The sequence below is a fragment of the Hemitrygon akajei genome, chromosome 3, assembly GCF_048418815.1.
Source record: "Hemitrygon akajei chromosome 3, sHemAka1.3, whole genome shotgun sequence".
Taxonomy (NCBI): domain Eukaryota; kingdom Metazoa; phylum Chordata; class Chondrichthyes; order Myliobatiformes; family Dasyatidae; genus Hemitrygon; species Hemitrygon akajei.
Genome location: NC_133126.1, coordinates 205,325,890 through 205,348,122, shown reverse-complemented (window position 1 = coordinate 205,348,122; position 22,233 = coordinate 205,325,890). Strand labels below are relative to the sequence as shown.

Here is a 22,233-nt window from a genome sequence, read left to right as displayed (position 1 = left end):
TTAAATCTCTGCAGGTCAAGTGGCCCCACCCAGCCACCTGATTCGAGTGGAGGGAAGCAGCCATGCTCAGTACGTAGAGGACCCGATCACGGGCAGACAGAGTGTGATGGTGCCCTATGAGCCACCACAGGTATGGTACCCCTGTGATCCCAGTCCCAGTGAAACTGGCCCACTCAGACTGAGGCAAAGCTGTTCACAGTGTCAGGTTTATCCACCCAGTCCAAGTTCAGTTCCAAGAAAAATTGCCAGTGTATTAGTCATCCAGCCAGGATTCTGCCTGAACTAGAGCACATACCTCTCAAGGATAGGTTCAGTGAACTAGGGGTTTCCTCTTTGGACTGAAAGAGGATAAGATGTAGAGGTGTGAAGATGATAAGAGGCACAGACAGAGTGGCCGGGCAAGATTTATCCCGGGGGGACATGGCTAAAACAAAGGCATTTGTATTCATGTAAAGTGACTTAGGTAGACACATGGATGATAGGAAGATTGAGGGGTATGGGAGAGGGAAATGTTAGATTGATTTTGGAGTAGATTAAAAGGTCAGCATGGTATTGCAGGCCGAAGGGCCTGTACCAGGCTGTACTGTTCTATGTTCTCTAAAAGGGGCATGGTTTTAAGGTGATTAGAGGAGAGTATGGAGGGGGACACAGAATGGTGGCGCATGGAACACACTTCCAGGATGGTGGTAGAAGGACATTTAAGAGACTCTTTGATAGGCTCATGGATGATAGAAAAATAGAGGGCAACATGAGAGGGAAGGGTTTGATTAATCTTAGAGTAGGTTAAAAGGTTGACGCAATGTCATAGGCTGAAGTGCCTGTAATGTTCCGTGTTCTATTGTATAGGGGCAGAATTAGTCTCCTATTTGCCCCACTGAGTCTGCCCCACCATTCCATCATGACTGATTTATTATCCCTCTCAACCCCATTTCCCTGCCTTCTCCTCGTAACCTTTGATGCCCTGACCAATCAGAAACCTATCAACCTTCACTTTAAATATACTCAATGACCTGGCCTCCACAGCCGCCCGTGGCAATGAATTCCACAGATTCACCACCCTCTGGCTAAAGAAATTCCTCCTCATCTGTGTTCTACATGTACGGCCTTCTATTCTGAGGCGGTGCCCTCTGGCCCTAGACTGCCCCACTAGAGGAAACACCCTCTCCATGTCCACTCTACCTAGGTCTTTCAATAAGTTTCAATGAGATCCCCTCATTCTTCTAAACTCCAGCAAGTACAGGCCCAGAGCCACCAAACAGTCCTCATGGTCTTATGGTATGTTTGTAACTGATCAGTGAAGATTAGAAGGAAACGTCGAACACTTGCCCTAGCCACATGGTAAGCAGGAAGATTGTAAAGTGATTGAAGGAAGTTGAGAGAGAGCAGACATCAGCCTCATGTTGTTGGAGCACAGATTCACAACTTCCTCTGTTCACCCTGCACCAGGTCGGCACGGAGTTCACCACCATTCTCTACAACTTCATGTGCAACAGTAGCTGTGTTGGGGGGATGAACCGGCGCCCTATCCTCATCATCGTCACCCTGGAGAACCGGGAGTAAGTAATGCGCTCAGCAAAACTCTGAATCTGAGTCAGCTTTAATATTACAGGCAAATGTGGGGGAATTTGTTGTCTTGTGGCAATTGTACATTGCATTACTATAACCTATTAATTCCAATAAGCATGTATATATATCATTAAATAATAAACATACGATATACTGCAGATGCTGGAAATCCTACACACACAGAATGCTAACCAGACGACAGGCTGTATAAGCAGCCTGTTATAAGCAAGCTGTTTGTTCACACACAATCAGCAGGTCAGGCAGCATCTATGGAAATTAATAAGCAGTGCAACGAGAGAGCAAGTTGATTCTCCATTCAGAAATCTGATGGTGGAAAGGAAGAAGCTGTTTCTTCGTGCCCTCTTGAAAGTTTCTTCCCCAGGCAGTGCATCTGATCAACCACTCTAGTGAGACCCCCGCACCCCTCTCTATCAAGTAACCCTGTCACTGCACTGTAAACATTTTATACCACTTTTTCTAATGCTGTTTACATTATAAATACATGCCAGTATTTGTGCACATTTTATTCCATGTCTGTACTTATAACGTGATGTTTATTTTAATTTAATTTATTTAGATATACAGCATGCTAACAGGCCTTTCTGGCCCAACGGGCCCACACCACCCAATTCTCCCCCTGTGGCGAATTAACCTACTGACCTGTACATTTTTGGAATGTGGGAGGAAAGCCACATGATCACATACAAACTCCTTACAGACGGTGGTGGGAATTGAACTCAGGTCACTTGTATTGTAAAGCCTTGTGCTAACCCCTATGCTATCGAACCATTCCTATAATAAGTATAACTACAAACCAGTAGTTATTTTTCTACAACTGAAGAACGATGCTTTTTGTTGCCTGACCAACACACCATGGCAGATCCCTATACACGTCCATGTGTACGGTGAATAAAGTCGATCCTTCATCCTACTCTGGTCTTGGTGCTGAGTATCACTGTAGAGCTGCTCAGCCACACTGTACAGGTGAAGGACACGGGCTTGTCCCGGCTGATTATACAGCTTGTTCTCTGATCCTCTGATTAACCTTCCTAGTTTGGCTTTATTTGTTAAATGTACATCGAAACAGTGAATTGTGTTTTTCTGCATCAGCATCATGAAGGATCCCACCCACTACTTTATCATCTCCTGTCAGTCACCGTACGTACCGACACTCCTGTGCCTAGAGTCACTTTATGGACATGTAGTCAATCTATGTGTATAAACTGTCTTAAGTATTTATATTTATTGTGTTCTTTATCTTATTTTGTGCTGCATCTGATCCAGATTAACAATCATTTCATTCTCCTTTACACTTGTGTACTGGAAATGACAGTAAACTATCTTGAATCTTGAACGGCCAGCAGTCTGAGGATGAGCTGGATGTGTCGCCACGCTTCCTGCGCTAACGTATTAAGGTCAAACGTGCTAAGCCTAACCTGTATGGCTTCCGAATGTGGGAGGAAACTGCAGCCCCCAGAGCAACCCCACGTGGATACAGGGAACAGGAGCAGAGCCCTCACAGACAGTGGCAGCAATTGAAGCCTGATCACTGTGAAGTGATTCCTCTCACCGCCACGCTCTGCTTTTGTCACCAGTATTCTGGATATATTGTGCCTTTAGGACAGTAAGGTTAAGCTTATCATAGCTATGGTTGAAGGGAGGGAATAAACTCCTCCTACTATTAAATTCCCCCAATGGCATATGTCTCAAATAGCCTCTGTCAACAAATTCCAGCTCCTGGCCTTCACGTGTGGCTTAGCTACTAAGAAGAAGGGTCAAAGGTGAGCTACTGACACCTTTGACCAGTCACTTTGGGCAGATGGGGCTTGTCAGCTGTGGTTGGCAGCTCATCTAGGAGAAGGAAAACTCTCAAACCTCCGCTGCCTTACAGCTATACTCACTCACGAGGGAAGGCTTCGGGAGTAAATGCCGAGGAAAAATCCAGAGCTTGAGTCCCTAAGGCAGTCCTACGCTGAGCTCAACGCTGACTGGCAGCTCCTGCGACACTGCTGGTACCAAACTGTCTGGGTGTCTGCCGTTCCTTTGGGTTCATCAGATATGTGGAGAGGGGGAGCTGCTGCCTGGGCAACAGCCTGTTCTCCAAATCATACTACCCAGGCTTACGTACTGGCAAGCAGACAGCTAGGACACAACGTGCATGGTCAACCCTGACCAACAGAGGGCCTCTAGTGAGAAAGTAAAATATCCCATGGTACGAGACATGGGCATCAGGTACTCAGGGCGTCTGGAACCAGAGTTCTTATCAGTACCTTGGTTTCTGTATATATTGTTTGTGCCGGAGGAAGCTGACATCTCATTATCTGTGTGCAGTGGCCAGGTTCTGGGACGCCGCTGCTTTGAAGCCCGTATTTGTGCGTGCCCTGGCCGTGACCGTAAGGCAGATGAGGACAGCATCCGCAAACAGCAAGTGACTGATGGGGTCAAAGGAGTTGACACCACCAAACGGCGTAAGTGACTGTTGTGCTGGACTTTCAGCTGTTAAGTAGAGACAAGAGACTGTTCAGATTTCAGCGTTTATGGTCGAGACCCCACATCAAGCCTGATACCACACAGTCCAGGCCCTTTGGTCCACAGTGTTGTGCCAAACTCTCGGATCAAGCTAACTGTTCCCTCCCACATAAACCTCCATTCTTCTATCATCCATGTACCTATCTAAAAGCCTCTTCCCTGTTCCTAACGTATCTGCCACTACCATCACCGCTGCAGCGTGTTCCACGCACCCACCATTCTGTGTAAAAAGAAACTTATCTCTGACATCTCCCTTATAATTTCTTCCAGTCAGCTTTAAATTATTTCTTTAGAGATACAACCCAGATTAGGCCCTTCCAACCGAAGAAGCTGTGCCACCCAGCAAGCTGCGATTAACCCTCGAGCATTGTGGGACAATTTACAATGACCATTTAACCAGTGCATCTCTGGACTGCGGGAGGAAACCCACACATTCCATGGGGATGAAGTACTGTCAATCAGGAGAGGATAGGGTTTATAGGGGATACCAGGACTGAACTCAAAACTCTATCGCCTCGAGCTGTAATAGTGTCGCACTAACCGCTGTGGTACTCTGGAGCATACTCGTGTTGCCCATTTCCACCTGGGAAAATGCCTCTGGCTATCCACTCTATCTATGTCCCTTATCATTTTGTACATATCGATAATACCCTCCTTCACTCCAGAGGGAAAGCCCTAACTTGCTCACCCTGGCCCCTGCACCCTGGCCCCTGCACTCTCTCTTGTGTTCTGAGGAGACTATTAAAGAACATTCTAGTGACTACGACCCATACCTGCACGTTCTTCAGAGTGGTTCGTTATGACTGAACACTTGTGAAAACCCTTGACTTTGTTGTGACTGTGATCGGAGAGAACCTGAAGCTGGTGATAGAGAAATGTTTAATCAGCACAACGAGCTGGCATCTTTCTGCAGACACTCACAGACCCAAAAGTACACGATATTCTTATTTCTTAAAGATCAAAGGTAACAGCAGGTGATTCAATACAGTCTCAATAATCACAATGACATTGTTTACTTCAATACCTTGGGGTGACAATGCTTCCTTTGAATTACATGTCTACAGTGAGACATCTCTGAATATTCAAACATCTTTTATTACAGTGTTTTTTTTATTTTTTGCAATACAGTGTGGTGTGGGCCCTTGCAATCCTTCGAGACAGGTTGCCACAGTAAACCCGATTTATCCCTAACTTAATCACGGGACAATTTACAATAACCAATTAACCTACCCAGTACATTTTTGGACTGTGGGAGAAAACCTACACATTCCACAGGCTCCTTAGAGAGGATACTGGGATTGAGCTCCAAACTCCAATCTTCCAGTCTGTAATAGTGTTGCCATAGCCACTACACAACAGTGAAATGATTCGCACATACAGTCTAAAAGCTCTGGGCACAGAAATCCAGACACCCAAAGTTAATGTTGTTAGGACGGTCTCTGAGTGCATACAAAAACTATTGAGTGCTGTAGTTCCGAACATGTTTGAGATGCTGAGTAAATTGTCAGCTTAAACCCAAGTCACAATGGTTTAAATAACTTAGCTCACGTTACGTGGTTGATGCAGGCCAAGTAACGCAACCCCATTGGTTGGTGCATATGCAAGGAATGGTGGTCCCCATTTTGCACAGCCTGTCTCTGTGTTTGGGCCAGACACTGCAGTGCTGTGCTTTTAACTTCAATTTACTGATTACGATTTACGATACACAATGAGAACTGAAGACCGTTCTTGTCTGAATTAATATCTGCTATATTCACAAGACTCCAGAATACTTCCTCCTGTGCACAGCACTCCCTTTTATGAGCATATGGGGTTCTGACAGCCATGTTGAATCTGTGGTCACAGATATTGCTGTTGCAAATGTTGTAAGATTGTAAGATAAAGGAGCAGAATTAGGACATTCAGCCCATTGAGTCTGCTCCGCCATTCCATCATGGCTGATCCTGGATCCCACTCAATTCCATACACCTGCCTTCTCGCCGTATCCTTTGATGCCCCGACCGATCAGGAAACCATCAACTTTCACCTTAAATATACCCACGGACTTGGCCTCCACCGCAGTCTGTGGCAGAGTATTCCACAGATTCACTACTCTCTGGCTAAAAAAAAATCCTCCTTAATTCTGTTCTGAAAGGTCACCCCTCAGTTTTGGTGCTGTTCCCTCTAGTTCTGGATACCCTCACCATAGAAAACATCCTCTCCACATCCACCCTATCTAGTCCTTTCAACATTCCGTAGGTTTCAATGAGATTCCCCCGCATTCTTCTGAATTCCAGTGAGTACAGGTCCAAAGCTACTAAGCAAAATATGTTAACCTCTTCACTCCTGGAATCATCCTCATGAACCTCCTCTGGACTCTCTCCAATGACAAGACATCCTTTCTGAGATACGGGACCCAAAACCGTTGACGATACTCCAAATGCTGCCTGACTAGTTCCTTCAGCATTTTGTGTGTTACTGAAGCTGTTGTTCATGTCCTTGCCCTCGTGCATTCAAGCAGTTAATTGAGCTTCTACTATCTCTTGCAGTCCGACATGTGAACCAGGGAATCCAGATGGCCTCCATCAGTAGTAAGAAACGACGGCCGGGCGATGAGGAGCTCTTCTATTTACCAGTATGTTTAACTCCCGTTCTGTGTGCATTCCCACTGAAATTCTGCTCGTTCACAGGGAATTTTGAAGCAGTGTTAAGTTTCTGCCGGCAGTTTCTATTTTCCATCTCACTTGTCCTGCAGAATCAGATTGGGGTTTAACCCTGTGGATTTATATTGTGAAATTTGGTTGTTCTACAGCAGCAGAACATTGCAATGTGTGTCGGCCTCCGTTAGTCTCAATAGACCATGGATTTGCGCCTTGGAAAGTTTTCAGGGAGCAAGCGTGGGCAAGGTTTTTATTTAATGGAGGACCGGCAGTTGCCCAAGCTGCAAGTCTCCCCACTCCATGCCACCGATGTTGTCCAAGGGAAGGGCATTAGAACATTGCAATACGTAATAATAAAAAAAACCCTCTAAATTACATAAGAATTATAGATTAAAAATTTAATTGAATAAGTAGAACAAAAAAAGTGAAACAAATTACTAAATTATGTTCATTGTCTAATCAGAAATCCGATGTCAGAGGGGAAGAAGCTGTTCCTGAAACACAGTGTGTGTCTTCAGGCTCGTCTACCTCCTCCCCGATGGTAGCTTTGAGAAGAGGGCATGTCCTGGGTAATGGGGGTCCTTAATGATGGATGCTGCCTTTCTGAGGCATCACATCTTTGAAGATGTCCTCAGTACTGGGGTCGCTGGTGCCCATGATGGAACTGACAGAGTTTATAACTTTCCGAAGCTCTTTCCGATCCTGTGCCGTGGCCCCTCGGTAACAGACAGTGATGCAACCAGTTAAAATGCTCTCCATGGGACATGTTTCAGCTTTGCTAGGTCCAGCACCAAGTTTTGTATCGTCAGTGTATGTCACTGTGTTACAGTTCTGTTGGTTAGATGGCTGTCACCTGCCACAGGCCCTTCAGACCACATCCGTGAAGACTGCTCCATCAATAACTCTAGGAGACTGGAAGTGAACGATAGGCTTTTATTAACAGCAAAAAGGGAGCACGACATCTCGGAGACTGAGGGAGGAGCAGTGCCCCAATCGCCTTTATACAGGGGTCTGGGGAGGGAGCCACAGGAGCAGTCAGCAGAGGGGTGTGTCCAGACAGGTATACATAGTTTACCACACCATGAAGACTGCTTTGTGCACTCACCATTTTACACCCATTATTTTCCAAAATTCCTCTGTACCAAACTTGTTGCATAAAATTTCCCATAATGTACGGTCATACATTTATCTAAGTTTCAGAGTAAATTTCTTATCAAAGTACATATATGTCACCATATGCTACCCTGAGATTCATTTCCTTGCAGGAATTCACAGTAAATAGAATGAAACCCAATAGAGTCAATGAAAACCCACTCACATCAAGGCGCACAAACAACCGGAGTGCAAAAGAGAACAGACTGTGCAAATGCATTAAAAAAACATAACAATAAATACACAAAACCATAAGATATAGGAACAGAATTAGGCCATTTGGCCCATCGAGTCTGCTCCATCATGGCTGACCCATGTTTCCTCTCAGCCCCAATCTCCTCCCTTCTCCCCGTATCCCTTCATGCCCTGACCAGTCAAGACTCTATCAAGTTCTGTCTTAAATATACATAAAGGCTTGGCCTCCACAGTTGCCTGTGGCAAAGGATTCCACAGATTCATCATTCTCTGGCTAAAGAAATACATCCTCATCTCCGTTCTGAAAGGATGGCCCTCTATTCTGAGGTTGTGTCCTCTGGTATTAGACTCTCCCACCATTGGAAACATTCTCTGCACATCCACTCTATCAAGGCCTTTCACCATTTGATAGGTTTCAATGAGATCACCCCTCATTCTTCTGAATGACAGTGAATACAGGCCATCAAATGCTCTTCAAATCTAATCCTGGAATCATTTTCGTGAACCTCTGAATCCTCTCCAGTTTCAGCACATCCTTTCTAAGATAAGGAGCTAGCAATACTCCAAGTGAGGCTTCACCAGTGCTTTATAAAGTCTCAACATTACATCCTTGCTTTTATATTCAAGTCCTCTTGAAATAAATGCTAACATTGCATTTGCCTTCCTCACCACAGACTCAACCTGCAAATTAACCTTTAGGAAGCCCTGCACAAGGATTCCCAAGTCCCTTTGCACCTCTGATTTCTGAATTTTTCTCCATTTAGAAAATAGTTAACCCTTTCATTTTTTTTTGGTACCAAAGTACATGACCATACACTTCCCGACACTGTATTCCATCTGCCACTTCTTTGCCCATTCTCATAATCTAAGTCCTTCTTTAGCCTCTCTATTTCTCAAAACTACCTGTCCCTCCACCTATCTCTGTATTGTCTGCAAATATTCCAACAAAATCATCAATTCCATCATCCAAATCATTGATGTATAATGTAAAAAAATTAGTCCCAATACAGACCCTTCTGGATGACCACTAGTCACTGGCAGCCAGCCAGAAAAAAGCTCTCTTTATTCCCATTCCTTGCCACCTGCCAACCGGCCACTGCTTTATCCATGCTAGAACCTTTCCTGTAATACCATGGGCTGATAGCTTGTTAAGCAGCCTCATGTGTGGCACCTTGTCAAAGGCCTTCTGAAAATCCAAGTACACAACATCAACCAATTCTCCTTTGTCTATCCTGCTTGTTTTTACTTCAAAAAATTGTAACAGTTTTGTCAAGGAAGATTTTCCCTTGAGGAGACCATGCTGATAATGGCCTATTTTATCATGTGCCTCCTAGAAGCCCAAAATCACATCCTTAACAATTGACTCCAACATCTTCCCAACCACTGAGGCCTTTCTCTCTTCTTCAAGAGTGGAGTAACATTTGCCATTTTCCAGTCTTCCAGAACCATTCCAGAATCTAGCAGTTCTTGAAAGATCATTACTAATGTCTCCACAATCTCTTCAGCCACCTCCTTCAGAACCCTGAAGTGTGCACCACCTGGTCCAGGTGATTTATCTGCCTTCAGACCTTTCAGTTTCCCAAAAAACTTCTACCTAGTAATGGTAACTGCACACACGTTATACCCCTTCACACCTCGGACTTCCACAGTGAAGCCTGATGCAAAATGCTTATTCAGTTCATCAGCCATTTCATTACTCCACATTACTACCTCTCCAGCATCATTTTCCAGTGGTCCAATATCCACTCTCGCCTCTTTTTTACACTTTGTGTATCTGGAAAAACTTCTGGTAGCTTCTTAAATATTATTGGCTAACTTACTTTCATATTCCATCTTTACCTTCTTAATGACTTTTTTAGCTGCTTTCTGTTGGTATTTTAAAAGCCTCCCAGTCCTCTTAAATATACTCCTTTTGGTGTACTTTTGCTGCACTCTGCAGCAGGAAAATTTCCTCTTAACAAAGGACTACGAAATTGCATCAATGATCTTCAGATCTCACGCTCGACAGTTAAATGCAGAGCAGTTAAGCGTGATGTCTTAAAGGGTCAACGTCAGGAGAGGCGGGATTCAGACCAGGCTGAAGTGCAGAGGGGAAGAAGCCCCTTCTTCCCAGCATCTTGTTGGCCAAAGTACAGTCACTTGAAAATAAGACTGACGATCTCAGGGCAAGGCTGCTGTATCAGAGGCAGATGAGACAGATCTCAATTTTCTGTTGCATCGAGATTTGGTTAACAGAGAACACGCCAGATGCAGCTATCCGGCCAGAAGGTTTTATGATTTTCAGAATGTGTCGAATCTTGAAGGAAAGAGCTGACGACGTATGCTTTTTAGTCAATTCTTGTTGGTACTTGGGGGTTATTTCTGCTTCTTGTTCCCCGACTTAGAACAACTAAAGATTAAATGTAGACTGTTCTACTTGTCTTGAGAGCTCTCATCCATGATCCTGACTGAAGTCGATTATAGGCAAGTCTTGCAAAACTGCACAATGTCTGTAAGCCCATCCTGATGCATTTCAAATTTAGTCAGTGACTTTAACCAGGCCTGTTTGAAGAAAGCCCTGCCCAGTTATCACCAGCACGTAACCTGTTGAACCAGAGGTCCCAACACACGAGACCACTGCTACGCTACAATCAGGAATGCCTTTCGTTGCTTCCTGAGACCGCATTTTGGCAAGTCGGATCGTTTGGCTGTACTCCTGCTACGTGCATACAGACAGAGCCTATAAGGCAAGGCTGCAGGGATCAACACAAGCAAGAGGTGATCTCAGAAGTCTGAGGACTGGTTACAGTGTTGCCTTGAGTCAGCGGACTGGGTTGTGTTGAACAACTCACCTGAGGACCCGAAAGACTACACCACGATCATTACAGACTTTAACTGTGGATGAGTGTATCCCCACAAAATCATTCAGGGTTTCCCCCAGTCAGAAGCCCTGGATGAACAATGAAATCCAGAATCTGCTGAGAGCCAGATCAGAGGCATTCAAGTTTGGAGATCAAAAAAGCTACAAGAGGTGCAGGTCTGATTTCCGGAAAGCCACCTCTCGGGCGACTACGGATTAGACTGGAATCAACGAGGGATGCTCAACAGCTGTGGCAGGATTGGAATGCCAGAACCTCCAACAAAGGTAAATCAGGCGACACTGAGGACAACAGAGCTTCACTTCCAGATGAGCTCAATGCCTTCTATGCTCACTTCGACCACCAGAGCAGGAAGCAACCATCACACATCTCCATCTCTCCTGATGATCCTTTGGTCTCTGAAGATAACGGTGGGCTTCCTTCAAGAGACTGAATCCAAGGAGAGCATCCAGTCCAGGAGTACCTGGCCGAGTGCTGAAGTCTTTGCTGGCTGGTGGGTTCACGGATGTGGTCAACCTCTCGCTCCAGCAGTGTCTGCTACCCACCTGCTTCACATACCGGTGCCCAAGCAGAGTGTGGTAACCTGTCTAAGTGACTATCGCCCAGTGGCACTAACATCCACAGTGATGATGTGTTTTGAGAGGCTGGTGTAGAAGCTTGTCAGCTCCTGTGTGGCATCTTGAATCTGCCAAAGAAACAGGTCTACAGCAGATGCTCCCATTGGCTCTTCACACAACCCTGGAACGTCTGGACAGCAAAGATGCATACATCAGGAAGCTCTTTATCGATTGCAGCTCGGTATTTAACACCAACCCCTCAAGGCTAATCAGTAAACTCCAAGACCTGGCCCTCAATACCCTCTTGGACAATTGGATCCTAGATTTCCACACTTGTAGACCCCAGTCAGTTTGGATTGGCAAACACATCTCCTCCACAATCTCCATCAGCACAGGCGTACCGCAGGGATATCTACTTAGCCCCGGCTCTACTTGCTTTACATCTCTGACTGTGTGGCTAAGCACAGATCCAACACCATATGCAAGTTTGCTGAAGACACCACTGTTGTGGGCTGTATCACAGGCGGTGATGAATCAGCGTACAGGAGGCAGATTGAAAACTTGGTTAAGTGGTGTAATGACAACATCTTCTCATTCAATGTCAATAAGACCAAGGGACTGATTGTAGGCTTCAGGAGAGGGAAACTATAAGTCCATGAGCCAGTGATCATCAGAGGATCAGGAGTGGAGAGGGTCAGTAACTTTAAATTCCTGGGTATTGCTATCTCAGAGGTCCTGTTGTGGACCCATCATATAAATGTATTTACAAAGAAAGCGCGACAGCACCTCTACTTCCTCAGGTGTCTGTAGAGGCTTGGCATGTCATCAAAAACCTTAAGACCATAAGATTTAGGTGCGCCCATCGAGTCTGCTCCGCCATTCAATCATGGTGTTGATCCAATTCTTCTAGTCATCCCCACTCCCCTGTCATCCTTCACCCCATACTCTTTGATGCCCTGGCTATCTATCTCTGTCTTAAATACACCCAATGACTTGACCTCCACAGCTGCTCATGGTAACAAGTTCCACAGATTTACCACCCTCTGACTAAAGTAATTTCTCCACATCTCAGTTCTAAATGGTCAATTATGGAAAACCCTGAACATCCTCTACATAGCACCATCCAGAGACAGAGACAGAGAAGCAGTTTCAGCGACAGGTTGCTATCGATGCAATGCTCCTCAGACAGGATGAAGAGATCAATACTCCCCAATGCCATTCGGCTTTACAATTCAACCGCCAGGAGTAAGATATGTTAAAGTGCCGGGGTTAGGACTCAATGTATTTAAGTAAACTACATAAGAACTTTTTAAAAGCTATTATTAATGCTTTTTGAGAGGGTGATTTTAGATGCATATCATATTTTTACTGAGTTAAGTATTGTATGTAATTAGTTTTGCTACAATAAGTGTATGGGACATTGGAAAAAATGTTGAATTTCCCCATGGGGATGAATAAAGTATCTATCTATCTATCTAAATGGATGTCCTTCAATCCTGAAGTTAGGCCCGTTTGTCCTAGACTCCCTTTACAATGGGAAATAACTTTGCCATATCTAATCTGTTCAGGCCATTTAACATTCAGTATGTTTCTATGAGATCCCCCCTCATTCTCCTGAACTCCAGGGAATACAGCCCAAGAGCTTCCAGCTGTTCCCATACGGTAACCCTTTCATTCCTGGAATCATTCTTGTGAATCTTCTCTGAACCCTCTCCAATGTCAGTATATCCTTTCTAAAATAAAGAGCCCAAAACTGCACACAATACTCCAAGTGTGGTCTCACAAGTACCTTATAGAGCCTCAACATCACATCCCTGCTCTTATATTCTATATCTCTAGAAATGAATGCCAACATTGCATTCGCCTTCTTCACAACCGACTCAACCTGGAGGTTAACATTTAGGGTATCCTGCACAAGGACTCCCAAGTCCCTTTGCATCTCTGCATTTTGAATTCTCTCCCCATCTAAATATTAGTCTGCTCATTTATTTCTTCCACCAAAGTGCATGACCATACACTTTCCAACATTGTATTTAATTTGCCACTTCTTTGCCCATTCCCCTAAACTATCCAAGTCTCTCTGCAGGTTCTCTGTTTCTCTACACTACCCAATCCTCCACCTATCTTTGTATCATTGGAAAATTTAGCCACAAATCTATTAATACCATAGCCCAAATCATTGACATACATTGTAAGAAGTAATGGTCCCAACACTGACCCCTGTGGAACTCCACTGGTAACCGGCAGCCAGCCAGAATAGGATCCCTTTATTTCCACTCTCTGTTTTTCTGCCGACCAGCCAATGCTCCACCCATGCTAGTAACTTCCCTGTAATTCCATGGGCTCTGATCTTGCTAAGCAGCCTCATGTGCGGCACCTTGTCAAAGGCTTTCTGCATCTACTGTGTCTCCTTTGTCTACCCTGCTTGTAATTTCCTCAAAGAATTGCAGTAGGTTTGTCAGGCAGGATTTTCCTTTCAGGAAACCATGCTGCTTTGGCCTATCTTGTCATGTACCTCCAGGTAATCTGTAATCTCAGCCCTAACAATCAATTCCAACAACTTCCCAACCACTGATGTCAGGCTAACAGGTCTATAGTTTCCTTTCTGCTGCCTCCTGCCCTTTTTAAATAGCGAAGCAACATTTGCAATTTTCCAGTCATCCAGTACAAAGCCAGAATCTATCGATTCTTGAAAAATCTTGACAAACCTCTATCGATGTGTGGTGGAAAATATGCTGACTGGCTGCATTACAGCCTGGTATGGAAGCACAAATGTCTTTGAGCAGAAAATCCTACAACAGGTATTGGATTTAGCCCACTACATAATGGGTAAAACCCTCCCTAACACTGAGCACATCTACATGAAACGTTGCCGTAGAAAAGCAGCATCCATCATCAAAAATCCTCACCACTCAGGCCGTGCCCCTTTCTTGCTGCTACCTTCAGGGCGAAGGTACAGGAACCTCGAGATTCACAACACCAGGTTCAAGATCAGTTACTACCTCTCAACTATCAGGCTCTTGAATAATGGGAATAACTACATTAATTTAAGGACTCTGTTATATTATTTCATGCTCATTATTTATTGCTATTTATTTATATTTGCATTTGCACAGTTTGTTTACCATTCACAGTTCTTGATGCTTACAGTTAGATTTGCTAAGTATGTCTGCAGAAAAAGGATCTCAGGGTTTTACGTGGTGACGTGTATGCACTCCAATTATAAATTTTCCTTTGAACTTTGAAATCGACCCCACTAATTTTTGTTTTGTCATATGCCCTCTCTTTGAGTTTTATTTTGGCTTTGGCATCACTTGTTAGCCGTGGTTAGAATATATTGCCTTTAGAATACATCTTCCTCTTTAGGATATATATATCCTGTGCCTTCTGAATTGCTTCAGAAATTCCAGCCATTGCTGCTCCACTGTCATCCATTCCAGTGTTCTTTTCCGAGCAATTCTGGCCATCTCCTCTCTCGAGTCTCTGTAATTCCCCTCAATCCACTGTAATACTGATACATCTGACTCTAGCTTCTGCTTCTCAGATTTCAGGGTGAATTTGATCACATTCTCTTACCTTAAGCTCTCTAATCAATTTCATTTCATTACACAACACCCAATCTAGAATAGCTGATCCCCTAGGGGATCAACCACGAGCTGCTCTAAAAAGCCATCTCATAGGCATTCTAGAAATTCCCACTCTTGGAATCCAGCATCAACCTGATTTTTATACACGCTAATCTGTAAATGAGCTACGGGTTCATCGATTCAGCACATTCAGATACAGCACCTCCAGTCCTGTATTCACCCTTTTCGACTTTGCCCACCTTTTGCATTGCAACTCATCCTGTTGGCTGCAAATCATCAGCCTCTCCTTGCTCTGAGACTCAGTACACATTGCCTTTGTTGTAAACCATCTACATCAACCTCAGCACTATCACTCCCCTGCCAAATTAGTTTAAACCCAGCCAAACAACTCTAGCCAACCTGCCCACAAGGGTGTGACCCATCCCCTTTGTACAGATCATACTTTCCCCAGAAGAGTTCCCAAGGATCCATAAATCTGAACCTCTGCCCTGCAACAGTTATTCAACCGCGCATTCACCTGCGAAATCATCTTACTCTTACCCTCACCGGCACGTGTCATGTGCAGCAATCCAGGGATTACTATCCTGGAGGTCCTGTTTCTCAACTTACTAGCTCACTCCCTAAAACCTTTCTTCAGGACCTGCACCCCTTGTCTGCCTTTGCCACTGGTGCCAGTATGTACCAGGACTTCTGGCTGCTCACCCTCACTCTTGAGAATGTCAGGGACAGAACAAATATAATGTTTTTGTGTTATTTATTTAATTGGGTTTTCTTTATCTAGTTTTAGGACTTACTTGAAGATCTGATCACATTTTAGGTCATATTTATGCAGAAATACAGAAAATTCTACAAAGTTCACAAATTTTCTGGCACCACTGTACCCAGCTCATGGACTGTCAATCCCACTCCCATCAGGGAGGAGGCTACGTAACATCCACGCCAGGACCACCAGACTCAAAAACAGTTATTTTCCACAAGCATTGAGGCTGATCAACACCTCTACCCACTCCGCTCCACACTACAACCACCACTACGTTATCATTTCCTGTCAGTCACCTTATGTACAGACACTCCTGTGCCTAGTGTCACTTTATGGACATACAATCAATCTATGTGTGTAAGCTATCTTCTGTATTTATATGTATTGTGTTTTTATTATCATTTTGTTCTTTATCTCATTGTGGTTTTTCTTTGTGTTACATTGGATCTGGAGTAACAATTATTTTATTCTCCTTTACATTTGTGTACTGGAAATGGCATTAAACAATCGTGAACCTGCAGTCTCTGCTTTCCTGCTCCAATACCTTCACCAAAGCCTAATCAACCTGGCTGAGAATATAAAGCATCCAACAGTAAGCGACCTTCGGCACACAATGGTGTGCCAACCATTTAAACTACTCTAAGACATAGGAGCAGAATTGGGCCATTCAGCCCATCAAGTCTGCTGTCCCATTCCACAATGGCTGATTTAATATCCTCTCAACCTTATTCTCCTGCTTTCTCCCATTACCTTTGATGCCCTGACTAATGAAGAATCTATCAACCTCCTCTTTAAATATACCCAACGATGGCCTCATTGTCTGCGACAATGAATTTCACAGATTCACCACCCCCTGATTCAAGAAATCCCTCCTCATCTCTTCCATATACACCTCCATTTTTCTATCGTCCATGTGACTAGCTAAGAATCTTTTAAATGCCCCTAGTGTATCTGCCTCTAGCACATCCATGACAGCATGTACCACACACCTACCACTCTATGTAAAAAAACCTACCTCTGACATTCCCCCTTAAATTCTCCTCCAGTCGCCATAGAATTATGTCCTCTCATATTAGCCATTTCTGCTCTGGGAAAAAGACTCTGACTGTCCACTCAATCTATGCTTCGTATCATTTTATATGTCTCACATCCTCTTTCCGTCCAAAGAGAAAAGCCTTATCCTCATAAGACATGCTCTCTACTCCTAGTAAAAGTCCTCTGCACCCTCTCTGAAACTTCAGCATCTTCCCTATAACGAGGCAACCAGAACTGAACACAATATTCGCAGTGTGGCCTGAGCAGGTTTTCAGACAGTTCAGTATCACCTTAGGGCTCTTGCTCTCATTTTCCAAACTAACCATAAACTTTCTTAACTACTCTAACAACTTGTGTGGCAATTTTGAGGGATCTATGCACGTGGACTCCAAGATTCCTCTGTTCTTCCACACTGCCAAGAATCCTGATGTTAACCTTGTATTCTGTCTTCAAATTTGACCTCCTAAAGTGAGCCATTTTACTGGGTTAGCAATTTCCACCCTGGGGAAAAGGTCTCTGACTATCCTCATGATCCATCTGACTCGGCTCATGAGCACTGCCAGTTTTTTCTATGGCATCTGCACCCTCTAAGTCTGGCAATTTTTCATTTCCAGATCAGGGGACGGGAGACGTATGAAGTGTTGCTGAAGATTAAGGAGTCACTGGAGCTGATGCAGCTGTTACCACAGCACACCATTGAAAGCTACAGACAACAGCAGCAGCATCTCCTGCAGAAACAGTGAGTACCGTGACCAGCACAACCTTAATGCAGTGTGGAGAGATCCCCTGGAGGCAGGCCAGGCTGCTTATCCAGCAAACACAGGAGCAATACCATGCAACCATCATTTGGGGTGGCGAGGTCAGCACAACTCTGTTACAGCTCAGGGCACCTGAGTTCAGGGTTCAATTTCAGCATCTTCTGTAAGCAAGTTTGTACATTCTCCCTGTAACCACAAGGGTTTCCTCTGGGTGTTCTGGTTTCTTCATACAGTACAAATACATACCGGTTGGTAGGTGAGAGCTAATTGGTGTGTGCAGCTCAGAGGACCAGAGGGGCCTGTTCCGCACTGTATCTCTAAATATCTCACAATTAACGCCTTAGAAACTGGGAAGGGTGGGTTAGCGAGTGACTCAAAGGTTCATGGAGTGTAGAGGCTTATCAGGGGTGCAGAGGGATTTGGGAGAGTCATGTGAAGGATTTTCCAAATGTTAATTTTCAGTTTGAGTTGGTGAGGAAGGCAAATGAAATGTTAGCATTCATTTCAAGGGGACTGGAATATAAAAGCAAGGTTGTAGTACTGAGGTTTTGTAAAGCGTTGGTTACACTGCACTTGTGAGCAGCTTCGGGCCCTTTCTCTAAGAAAGGATGTACTGTCATTGGAGGGAGTCCAGAACAAGTTCGCAGAATGATTAGGGGAATGAAAGGGTTAATATATAGGGAGTATTTGATGACTCTGGGTCTGTATTCACTAGAGTTTAATTAGAAGAATGAGGGAGGGATCTTTTTGAAACCTATTGAAGCTTAAAAGGTCTAGATAGAGTGGATGTGGAGAGGGTTTTTCCTAGTGTGACAGTCTAGGGCCAGAGGGCACAGCCTCAGAATAGAGGAGCGTCTGTTTTGAACAGAGATGAGGAGAAATTTCATTACCCAGAAGGTGGTGAATTGGTAGAATTCATTGCCACAGGCAGCTGTGGAGACCAAGTCATTGGGTATATTTAAAGCTGAGGTTGATAGGTTCTTAATTAGTCAGGAGGCAAAGACAGGAGAATGGGGCTGAGAGAGATAATACATCAGCCACGATTGAATGGCAGAGCAGACTCGATGGGCCAAATGGTCTAATTATGCTCCCATGTTTTATGGTCTTATGATGGATGCACAAGTACTATCCAGGGTCCATCATTCATCAAGCTTTCTCCCTTTAAACTTCTTGCCTCGTCCCTAAGTGGTGTCATTATGACTTTATGTCTAGTTGCCTTCATTCACTCGAGCTTTGTGGGGAGTTACTGTTCATGTGGTTGAAGGAGGTAATTTTGAAGGAAATGACCTATCTTTAGAGTCATGTAATTGTGTGTGTGTGTGTGTGTGTGTGTGTACACACGTGTAAAATGACGGAGTGTTGCAGTGCACTGATGTGGGGTGTCAGGGTGCTGGCTGTTTCTTTTGCTCTTTGCCACCTTTCTTTTGATCTCACTCACCCATTTGGTGAGGGCCCGTGTTTCTGTGACTGCATTCACCCCACCATCAGATTTCTGAACGGACAATGTATCAACACTACCTCACTATTTTGGGGTCTCTTTTTTTGTGCTGCTTTATTTAATTTATTTTAAACAAATTAAGTTCAAGTTTATTGTCATTTGGCTGTACATACATACAACCAAATGAAACAACATTCCTCCACAAAATACACCATATAAAACAAAATATGACCATAAATAAATGAATAACATATAATTCAAAATGCATGTAGTGTGTAGTGCTGGTAAACAGTGAACAGTTCACTATCCTAGTGACAGGGTATTCATTAATCTCACAGCCTGAAGGAAGAAGCTGTGTGTGTGCCTGTATACAATTGTAATTTATAGCTTTTATTGTTATATCTTGCGCCATACTGTTACCGCTAAACAACAAATCTCACATCGTATGTCAGTAAACAGGATTCTGAAACACTGTCTCACCGTGGGGTCTCTGGGTAGCCATTCAGCCATAATACTCTACTTGAGCATCGAGCAATTGCTCTTTAATGATCAACAAGCAGCCTCACATCCTGGAACTGTATTTGAAACCAGACAGAGGTAGATGGAAAGAAGTCCACTTCCCACTGCCTGGGTTGTGTGGACCAGGTCGTCTGTTGTAGCTGCGCAGACGAGGAGACCCCGGAGGGGATCGGGGATAGAACAGAGGGATCCCTCCTGGGCTGGGGGCTGGCTCCTCCTGTTAGTGCTGCCCTCCAGTGTTCGCTCAGTGAAAAGCAAGCTGGAGCAGGACAACATCCCATGCAGCATCAGTCTACAGACCATGCCACTCAGGGATCAGGCTAGATTATTTTTTATGTGAGACTATATGTTTTTCTGCTGTCATAACTACATGTGCTATGTGCTGTTGGAACACTGTTTCCTTTGGCTGTATTCATGTATGGTTGAATGACAATTAAACTTGAACTCAAACATAAAACTGGCTGTCGGTACATGTGCTGTGGGTACAAGGCAAGGTCTGAAATAGTGGCCACGTCCTAACTTGATCTTCACCCTCACACCACTTCACCTGCGTTCCTGGATTGGTTTCTTTCTGGAGAACCAGCCTGACTCCGAGGGCAAATGTGTGGGCCTTGAGAACAGGTCCACTGGCTCAGCTCAGGAGGGAAGGGGTGTGGGTACAGGTCCACTGGCTCAGCTCAGGAGGGAAGGGGTGTGGGTACAGGTCCACTGGCTCAGCTCAGGAGGGAAGGGGTGTGGGTACAGGTCCACTGGCTCAGCTCAGGAGGGAAGGGGTGTGGGTACCGGTCCACTGGCTCAGCTCAGGAGGGAAGGGGTGTGGGTATCGGTCCACTGGCTCAGCTCAGGAGGGAAGGGGTGTGGGTACCGGTCCACTGGCTCAGCTCAGGAGGGAAGGTTTGGAGAACAGGTCCGCTGGTTCATTCGTTCAAAGACTTGAAGAAACCACAAGGTGCTATTCTCACATCACCTCGTAACATTACACAAACTCCCTCATTCTACACAACACACACAAAATGCTGGTGGAGCACAGCAGGCCAGGCAGCATCTATAAGGAGAAGCTGCCTGACCTGCTGTGGTCCACCAGTATTTTGTGTGTGTTCTTTGAATTTCCAGCATCTGCAGATTTCCTCGTGTTTGCTCATTCTACATAAATTACCTTTAATAGTGCACTATAAACCATTCCCTTCAACATAGAACATAGATCAGTACAGCACAGGAACAGAGCCTTTGGCCCACAATGTTGTGCCAAACCAATTAAATTAGTAATCAATTGGCCAACTAAACTAATCCCTTCTGCCTACACAATGTCCATATCCTTCCATTTCCCTCACATTCATCTGTCTATCGAAACATCCCAATGTTTCTGCCTCTAACAACACCCATTCCAGGCACCCACCACTCTGTGTGAAACACCTTCACAGCTGGCTGGTGGTGCAGTGGGATTAGCGCCAGACTCCGGAGCGAAGGTTCCCGAGTTCGAATCCAAGTCAGGCCACGCCCGAGCACACTTTCCATCCATGTTGGGTTGAGTCTCGAGCTAGTCAGTCGGCCTCATAAAAAAAACAAGGGTCGAGTCAGGAACGTTCATATCGTGACCCGGTTAATCCGAAAGGAGACCAATCCTGACACCACGAACCAGACGAGAATGGTTGACTGTCTGGTGTGACACACTAAAAAAAAACAATCACATCTCCTTTGAAATTACCCCCTCTCACCTTAAATACATGCCCTCTGATGTTAGACGTTTCAACCCTGAAAAAGATATTGTCTGTCTACTCTATCTCTGCCTCTCAAAATCTTATAAACCTCTGTCAGATCTTCCCTCAGCCTCTGCCGTTCTAGAGAAAACAACCAAACTTTGTCCATCCTCTCGTTACAGCATATGCCCTCTAATCCAGGCGAGTTCTCTTCTGCACCCTCTCCAAAGCCTGGACATACTTCCTAGCAACACACAAAATGCTGGCGGAGCTCAGCAGGCCAGACAGCATCTGTGGAAAAGAGTACAATCATCCTTCCAATAATGGGACAATCAGAACTGTATGCAATACACCAGATATGGCTGAACTAGAGTTTTATAAAGTTGCAACATAACTTCCTGACTTTTGAATTTGATTCCTTAACTAATAACGCTAAGCATGTCAAATGCCTTCTTAAGCAACCTGTGTAGCCACTTTCAGGGGGTTATGAACTTGGATCCTCTGCTCATCAACACTGTTAAGAGTCTTGCCCTTAACAGTGAACTGTCTCTTTGCAACACTTCATATTTGTCCAGGTTAAATTCCATCTGTTCTACAAACTATCCTTTATTCATCAGTGTCGCTGTGGTGTTTGCAGTTACCAGATGTAACACAGGTTAAGCTGAGAGCTCGTGCGAGATCTCAGAAATGTCACAGCACACTACAGCATGAACATCCCATCACTAATAGATTAGTAACCAGCAACCAGGCTTAGAAAGTTCTGTGGACATTGGACAATGAAACCAAGGCAGTATGCAGAGAATGGTATCCGTTGGAGGGGAGGATTCTGAAATTTTAATCCTCCTGATGTCTCCCGATGAGTACAGCACAGGAACAGGCCCTTCGGCCCAGTGTTGTGCTGAACCAGTTACATTAGTCATCAATTGTCCAATTAAACTAATCC

At 44.6% G+C, this 22,233-nt stretch overlaps 1 protein-coding gene across 6 annotated transcripts in view; it reads left to right on the top strand.

The window, feature by feature from the left end:
- LOC140725797 (tumor protein 63-like) overlaps positions 1-22,233 on the top strand; it is a 152,842-nt gene that overhangs the window by 97,937 nt on the left and 32,672 nt on the right. For all 6 annotated transcript variants that reach the window (XM_073041721.1, XM_073041720.1, XM_073041723.1 and 3 more), the window contains exons 4-8: positions 15-130; positions 1,447-1,556; positions 3,898-4,034; positions 6,624-6,709; positions 17,493-17,617. In XM_073041721.1, coding sequence (XP_072897822.1) covers positions 15-130; positions 1,447-1,556; positions 3,898-4,034; positions 6,624-6,709; positions 17,493-17,617 — 574 coding nt within the window. The remainder of the gene's footprint in view (positions 1-14; positions 131-1,446; positions 1,557-3,897; positions 4,035-6,623; positions 6,710-17,492; positions 17,618-22,233) is intronic.